General features: G+C 42.5%; 1 protein-coding gene across 2 annotated transcripts; it reads right to left on the bottom strand.

Annotated features, from left to right (window-relative positions):
- Nucleotides 1-908: 908 nt before the first annotated feature.
- On the bottom strand, nucleotides 909-2121 carry LOC146371418 (uncharacterized). Of its 2 annotated transcripts, none has more exons than XM_084953904.1 (4): nucleotides 2082-2121; nucleotides 1947-2002; nucleotides 1602-1859; nucleotides 909-1517 (listed from the first exon to the last, which is right to left on the bottom strand). In XM_084953904.1, exons 1-4 carry the CDS (start codon nucleotides 2105-2107, stop codon nucleotides 1066-1068), a joined length of 792 nt encoding a protein of 263 aa, XP_084810030.1. In that variant the 5' UTR covers nucleotides 2108-2121; the 3' UTR covers nucleotides 909-1065. The 2 variants fall into 2 exon arrangements, with proteins under 2 accessions (XP_084810030.1, XP_084810031.1); XM_084953905.1 differs by having other exon boundaries at nucleotides 1602-1742; nucleotides 2082-2112.
- Between the last annotated feature and the right edge of the window lie 6265 nt (nucleotides 2122-8386).

An 8386-nucleotide genomic window follows, 5' to 3' on the forward strand; every position in this document is an offset into this window, starting at 1 on the left:
TGTCGTTCTCTCGTGAATAAGAACCACAAAGATAAAAAAGTCAAAATCTTCCAAGCAGATCCATTAGCAATGTGCTGTGCTGTACATAAACACAGTAAACACTCCCCACTGATGCGGTTCTTAGAACAGACTGCTGTGGCTTCACTGCAGAAACTATTACGGTGCCACCGAGGAGTCATAAAGGTGATTAACAGCCGCCTCTAATTAAAGATCAATGGAGAGTCTTTCCGAGCCGATTTGTTATGTGAATTAGAATGGTGTCCATTAATGTTGTCAGGCAATATCACTGTAAGACTGGGTATTGATGTGCCCTTGCTTGAGAAATAGCACAGTCTAAACTGTAGTTCATGACATTAGGATTTGCTCATTAATGTCCTTTATTCGTAGCACGGCAAACTGCGAGCAGCCTCCTAGATGAGTTTACAAATGCATGGGATACAAGTCATCAGAAGACTGATAAGCAGCATACATCTTTCTGCTGGGTTTGAGGTAGTTGTAGTCACATTGAAGTTTATAAGCTAATCTGGTGTGGGCTGAAGTGCACCATTAAGTGCACATAATGCACGATTCTAATAAATCTGCTTGTTCAAGCTCAAAAGCTTTGAACCATCGGTTCAAGTGTTATGAGCATCTAATTCTAGGGGTGTTGTAGAAAATGGTTAGACGAGATGCTTTTAGCATTTGCCCCATTAAACAGCTTCCGTCATTATTGGCTATGTGACTTCCCCAATGGCCTTTACATGTTTCTGCTGAAATTTGTGAGTGGACTACAAACCATAAATGTAGAAATCTTAAGTGTCATTTTAAGTAATGTCTTTTGCCATGTCAACTCATTTAGATGAGTGTACTGAAAGAGGGTGAAAAAAATAAAAAAAAAAACCACCCCATAGAGAGCACAGTATTAGTGAATCAGATCTTTATTGGGCAACATTAAAGTTGGCCTTCAGAGTGTCCTCGGGGCTGCAGCCGCCTGCTAAGATGTACAGGCACGGCTGCTCAAATCAACCTGGCTGTGAGGGGGAACCCTCCACCGCGAGGCCTGGTGTCGTCCAGTCACTTCACAAGCTAGTGTAGCCAGCTACTGTGATACTGTTGCACAGACTGGCTTGGCTGTGTAAGGTCATCAGGATCAGAGCTGGCAGATTGGTCCTTTATGTAGTGCGTGTCATGCGTTTGCTCACCCCCCTGCTCAAAACTGGAGCTGTAGTGAGTGACTGTGCCTGGGGGATGCTTGCCAGTAAGAAACATGTAGTCCAAAAAAGGGTTTTCAGACCAAAACCCATCAAGGTCTGATGACAGAGGGTCACTGAAGTCCTCATTGAAACCTTCAGCATCAGGATAAGACTCAAAGCCTTGCATTTCAGTTTCAGATTCTGAGTTGCCATGCTCAAAGGCCCTCTCCACACGAGACAGTTCGCCTTTCTGGAACACAGGAGGAAGAGGGTCTGGTGCTCCCACATAGAAAGGTGGAAATTTGTCAGATTGAGGGCTGGGAGGCATAACTGCCCAGCTGAAGTCTGAGCACAAAAGTTAAAGAGGGATGTTGAGTATTATGGCAAGCTTATATTAAGAGTTTATTTCTACGTGTCTGTACTAGTTACCGTGATTTAAGCCCAGCTGAAAACTGTGTGTCGAGTCTGCGTGGGAGTCACTACTGTGTCCCGAGTACGCAGACGCAGGATAAGCATCAGAGCTGTAAGAGCTGCCTGCTGAGCCACTCGCAGCACTACTTTCAGGGTGATCTGAATTTGGGACAACCCAAGAATCAGATGACACGGGCGCAAACACAGAAGGTACTTCCCAATCAGAATCAGGAGATTTAAAGTAACCACTGCTGGAGGTGATGTCAGGATCCGTACCTGCACAGCAAGAGAAGTCATTAGTACAACTTTAAAACAGATTTTTAACATTTGGAATTAGAAATGCTGAGACTTGTTGAATTTTACCTCTCTTCACAGAGTAGCTGTAACTATCTCCACTCAGCATGACAAGCAGCAAAGCCCTGTTGACATAGAAAAAATATTAACTACAGCAACTTGGCAACAACTAACACCCCTCAGAAAATATAACCACTCACTTACCCTAAGGAAAGCCAAACACCCATCATGTTGAATGAGCTTCTTAATAGCCACTGCTGCCCTGTCAAAGCTTTATAAATGCTACAAATGACCTGCCCTGACCAATCACAGCATAACGAGTTAACCACGCACAGCTGCACAGATAAAGGCGGAGCCCTCAACCTGAAATTTAAGCTGGTCCAGTTGCAATGATTTTCTTCAGTGCTACAGTACGTGCAAAACGTTTTCTTTACATACAGTTTTGTGCCTCACTGCGTGAATGTGTTGGCCCAATGATTTTGATTGGTCACTTGTTTTATCATGGTTAACGTGCACCAGTAATTCAGCAGCATGTCCATACTGTAATGAGATGGACACCTATCTAACTGAATCCCTCAGAGTCTTGCGTTGTTAAAGATAAATAACATTTTAAAACACAAGAAAGACGTCCTATGCTGGTGGAGCTAAAGTGCCAAAAGGCCCGTCACACGGCTCCCTCGTAAAATATTAGATTTCCGAAAGATTTTTACAGCAAACAAATCATCGGCGCCAACCGAAAACTGGGGTGCAGCAATTTGTTTTCTTGTCACAAAACTTTAACTCGAAGAACATATCCTGTGGAAATTGATAAACAGCGCAACTATATGAGAAAGCTCAATGCATTTGATAGAGCACATCCCTTCATTAAGATCTTATTCCTCCATACCCAGCTTGAGACTGTGCCAAATGTGCCGCGGTTCTGCATTGTGACAATTTCCGGCTCTTCAGATGTGTATTTCCTGGCTTTCTAATCAGAATGTTATTTTGTATCTCAAAAGGGGCTCCATTCAGCCCAACATTAACAACCCTCGTCTGAGATAATGTGGATGCTTCGGGCCATAGGCCACCAGCTGCATCCACTTGTCAGTCTTTGGTACAGATGCCCTGTCTGTCTGCTGTGCGAATGAAACTCATGGACTAAATTGGCACTTATTGTGCAGAATCATTTTATGTACGCATTTTAATGTGCCTCATCCAATTCCTTAACACGGTTTAATTTTATCTGCTGACAGCTATCTCGGATTTCAAACTGATTTAAATAGAAGGCTCCTGTCCCGCTTGTAATTTATGTCTTTGAGTGGCCAGTGGAGGCCACGTAGAAACGTTATGGATCTTTGGATTAAGCTCAAATACTCTCAGGCAATTTAGTCAAATCTGCTGTATTTTCTGTGCATCATATTAGTTTCTCATACAAATCAAATGAAGAGAACTCAATTATGATGGATCAATAATTCAGCATTCTCAATTATGCTTTAATTGTAAGAAGCAATATCATCCAATCTTATTGTGTGGATAGGTGTTGTTGCTCTGCAGAGCTTTAGCTGATTGTTTGTATGAGATTAGGGCTGTGTATCAAGGAAAAGATCAGGCAATGTCACAGAGCCTTAGATAGCCGGCAAGTGATGTGCATAGACACACTCCCGCAGACACTCGGATACACTCCCAAATACACACAGACTCTTAATGACATGAACACATAACATAAAGCCAAATGCTGCCACTAAAATTTGCATGGTGCTCAGTAATGCATTAGTGAACATCACTTGGCAATCTGTTCATACGGGCTTAATTGGATTTTAATACCGCCTCTGATCTTGTTTTCTAATTAACGGCGGTGGCTGGCAACCAAGCAGAACCATGCACCCAGCAACACCTTTGATCCCGGCCATATGGAGTTCCTCCAAGCACGCCGGGGATGTAAAAATCCCTCACCTAGACGTGGGCGAACAACAGGCCCCCGTATCAAAATGGATGGGGTGAGGAAAATGAAGGAGGGTGGAGAATGGAGGAGTGCGGCGAGAGGGTGCCGAGGGGGGTGGGGGCCAGCTCGGCAGCGGTGGGGGGCGGGCAGTGGCATGTGTCATCCACACATCCTGGCGGCATTGTTATTGATTAATTTCGCTCACGATCGGTTGTGATCACAGATACATAAAACATGAGAGGGGGGACTAAATGCCTGTACACCTTATCATCCCCGCTGCCATTCGACACCCCTTCCTTGCTACAGGGAAATGTCAATAGCTTTTCTAATCTGTTTACTTCTCCCCTTGTGGCCACTGCTTTATGCTTTTGATGAAGGGCTGCCAAAAATGTGTCCTTTTTTTACCCTTGCTTTTCCTGTTTTGGCAGACAAAGTGTGGGTATTAAACTTTACATCTGTGTAGTCACCTCAGCTGTCACGTCTTCTATTTTGCTATTTATCAGGAGATCACTTATGGGTCCTGTGTCGTTTTAAAAGTGCCGGACTCGTGGTTTTTCTTTACGTCATCAGCCTGACAGAACGCAGGCAAAAGCCAACCTGGATCCTTGGCAGAAAAGGGACCAAGATCCAACAAATAGCCGCCAAAATATAAAGCACGCCACATAAACCATGTCAGAAATTGCACCACAAAAGCAAAAGCAGACAAGAAAGAGAGATGCCGTGATCTTGACCCTACCAGTATTATCATCTAATCACTATCATCTGTATTGCATGTTTTCTGTTAGTGTAATTGAAAGAGCATAAATTCCTTTGTGAATTCTAACGAAAAAAAAGCAATTATATCCCTTGGAAACTGCTGGATATTTGACATGTGTGAAACAGTAACTACGAGTAACATCATAACAACACTGCAGGGAAAATGAGCTTTTTCAATCACCTATTGAAGGAAAATCTCACTGTTATTCTGCAGACAGAATGAGACCCCTTCCCTCAGAAGCTAGAATTGCCTCTTTAGCAGAAATCACTCATTCCTCATCAGCTTGCTGAAAATTTTGACCACTCTTACATTCAAAATTCCTTCGGTTGTGAGATTCATGAAAGTTTTCTTGGATGTACTACCTATTTCAAATCCTCCCACAACATTATGATGGTATTAAATCTGGGCTCAGGCAATGCCATTCCATAACCTTTCATTCCTTCTTTTTGAGGTATTCTGTGGTGGATTTGCTTGTTTGCTTAGGATCGCGATCCCGTTGAAACGTCGTCTTCCATTTCAGCTTCGCTTTTCGGACAGATGGCCTCAAAGTAACTTCGAGCCCCTCTCGCATGATGCAGAAAGCGTAGCCGAATCAGTGCCTGTGTGCAGACCTGTCCTCGAGGCAGTGAAGCAACCCCAAACCAGAACATTTTTGGAGAGCAAAGACATTTTCCTGGCACACTTTCCATTTCATTTAAATTTGGGCAAACTCTTTGTGTAGACATTCAGCAGAGGTTGTCAATAGATGCACTTTGACACCAGTAGTTGCAAAAGTTACCCGCACGTCCTGGAGAGGTTTTGAGTCTGCTTTTAGGTTGAAATTACTGTGCAGGCCAGTCTTGGAATTACTGGCAGTCATTTAAAAAATCTTCACCACTTGGAGATGATTTTCCTTACCGTGGACTGATTTATTCCCCAAAAAAACCTGGAGATCTTTTAAAATCCCCTGCCAGACTCATGGGCATCCACAACCTCCCCCCACCTCCCCCCAGAAGCTTTAGAGAGCTCTTTAGATCTTGGCGTGTTGACACCACACACTTCAATAACAAAGAGAACAGCAGACCCAAGACGTCTGAGGTTGAACTAGCTCCCTAAGAAAGCTGTACCGTTGGCTCCGGAGCTGGAAACCCTGATAATTTTATGAATTTGAATGTGTGATAAAAGCAGGGGTGCTTGTGACATGTGATGTTTCGGTTTTGTCTATTCTTTCATATTATTATGAAAATAACAAAAAAATGCCAACAATCTGTAATTTGTTTGAGGATCTCATCTGTAGACATGTTTGTTTCTTTTTAAAGAGATTAAGACTTTCCTGAAAATTTCCTGGGATGTACAAACAAATGTGTTTTTTCACATGACAGATTGGATCTTTGTAACCATTTTATCAATAGCATCTCAGTAAAACATGCGCTGCACTTTTATGTAGAGGATTTTGACTCTTGTGTGCAGGATACATATAAAGTGGGCAAATTAACTTAGCAACAGGCTTCTAGCCAAGCGTATTTAATGATCACCAATATACCAAAACAGCCAAAACATTAAATGCAAACCTCTAACAGAATAGCCTAAATACAGCAGTACAGCTTGATAAAATGAAATAAATATCATAACATGGAGCAAATGTCAAACATTACAAATCTAGAAAAAAGACAATAAAGGTAAACATAACATTTATACAGTTATTCATATAAAAAAAATAGCAAAAAGATCCATCTATCCATTTTCTTCCTCTTATCCTATTCAGGGTCTCAGGGGGGATGGAGCCTATCCCAGTTGCCACAGGGCAAGTGGCACGATGCACCCTGGAGAGGTTCTCAGTCTGTCACACAGCTCACACAGAGAGACAGACAACCATTTACGCTCCCATTCAAACCTGCAGCCAAATACGATTCACCGGTGTTCACCTAAATTCATGTCTTTGGACTGGTGGAAGAAGCCAGGGTATCCTGAAAAAGCCCACGCAAGCACGGACTGAGCTTACGAGCGCCACAAAGAGAGACCCCGACGGGCTGGTGGATTTCAGCTGAGGACCTTCTTGCTGTGATGCGATGGTGCTAACCACCGCGCTGCTCTAATGAAGTGACAACAAAGTCAGATAGCGCAGTAAATTCACCAAAGCAGAATAAAAGAGGCTTGCTAAATGTTGTAAAAAAAACCAACAAAACAGGCACAGCAGATGTCAGATGACATTCAAGTGGCTTAAGAATATCAGCGTTAAGTGTTGTGACATTGCAGGGTTGAATTAAACTCTAAACATGAGAGAAGAGATGAGTCTCTGCTACACAGATGTGTTGCAATGTAAAGACCTAGAGGGCGAAGTATGGGAGATTTCCTGCATCTGTCCAATACGGCAGCAGAGCTGAATCAGTCTGTCCGGGTCAGTGCTCTGCTGACTGTCCAGTAGGTGGTGCAGGGGGTGGTCAGGATTACCCTGCACTCACTTATAATCACCCCCATCCTGATCACTTTATTCAGACGAACTATTCACACTATACACCTTTAGGATAATTTGTCGATGTACAAGTTCATCCAGTAGGGCTACAGCTGTGATAAGACGACTGAGAAAAGTGCTCCCATGGTGCTGCAGGATGTATAATTGTGGTAACTAAGGGAATATTTGGGAAGCTGGCTGCAGAGAAGTTTGGCCTCTTAATGCTGGGAAAGTGAGGATTTTAAGCCTGACCCTAAGCAAACCTTACCTGATTAAGAACAGGCAAAATCTATCTTCTTACACTTATCTATCATTTATAAGGTCTCTAATCTGCCACAGGACGACATTTCACACTCACCTGCACACAATAAAGTAAAATAAAGTAAAATTTTAAAAAAGAGTTTTTTCCGGTGTCATAAAACCAGTGTTTATTTTTTTTAGTAGGAATATCAGAGGGCGTAAAAACTCGTCTGACTGGTAGGAGAGGCCACCAGTATTTAGTTTCTATGGGTTATTATAGATTTGACATCAAGTGTGAGTAATGATAATACATAAGACAATATGGCAACCAGCCATGCATGGTGATGCTGGTTAGTTCAGCAAGCTGTCATTTTACTGCTGTCTGACAGAAAGAAGCTAATTAACTATGCATATTAATTAAAAACCTGAGATCTATAACAGGTGATTGACAACCGGAGGTGGGGTAGGGGGGTGTTTTTAAAGGGTGTCATTTTTTTCCCAAACTAGCAGAGTGTTTTTTGTAAGTTTAGATTAACACACCCAGTTTGAAACAATATCATTAGACTAAGGATCTTGATTCTTGGATACGTGTTGATCATGGCAGCAGCAGCTCTGATTGAAGACTGTTTAAATCCACACAGGCGCTCATGCTGCTGTTTGGCAAATGGCTAAGACACTCTGACATCAAATGGCCTTCTGCAACAATGGCAAAGAAGAGGGAAGGCCTGAAAGTCCCTGCCAGTGATTTCACCTAAATAATGATGCCTTTTACATGGTGCTTGTTTGTCCTTCACAGGGCAATTATTTGAACAATGTGTATATATTCTTTTAAAGAGGACTGTGACATATTGTGCCCTGGATAATGACTAGAAATGCATTAAGACTAAAGTGGGGTTTCTAATGAAGATGGTTGACAAGGTCTGAAGGCCTTCTCTTTCTCTTTATATGGCACTCTTTCTTTCTTTATGAAAAGAGAAATCCTTGCCCTCCCTAAATTATCAAATTGTCCTTCGACCTTAGCGTATCACAAAGTTTCTCATCTTTTTATCAAAGATGCTTTCGAGCGCACTGAATGTTGCCTTTGCTTAAGTGCCGCATTTGATTTAAAAGTCCTTTCTTTTAAAACGTAATGGATGGCAGAAGTGGAAAGTGGTCGGAAG

Source organism: Perissodus microlepis, chromosome 15 (genome assembly GCF_051167445.1).
Source record: "Perissodus microlepis isolate ML-2025 ecotype Zambia chromosome 15, ASM5116744v1, whole genome shotgun sequence".
NCBI classification, from domain to species: Eukaryota; Metazoa; Chordata; class Actinopteri; order Cichliformes; family Cichlidae; genus Perissodus; species Perissodus microlepis.

What these genes read in the sequence shown, in the direction of transcription:
- LOC146371418 (XM_084953904.1), bottom strand. Translation starts at nt 2,107, where the DNA reads ATGATGGGTGTTTGGCTTTCCTTAGG. An exon ending in GGTGTTTGGCTTTCCTTAGG is followed by an intron (nt 2,003 to 2,081) that starts GTAAGTGAGTGG and finishes CTATGTCAACAG; the next exon opens with GGCTTTGCTGCTTGTCATGC. An exon ending in CAGCTACTCTGTGAAGAGAG is followed by an intron (nt 1,860 to 1,946) that starts GTAAAATTCAAC and finishes CTTGCTGTGCAG; the next exon opens with GTACGGATCCTGACATCACC.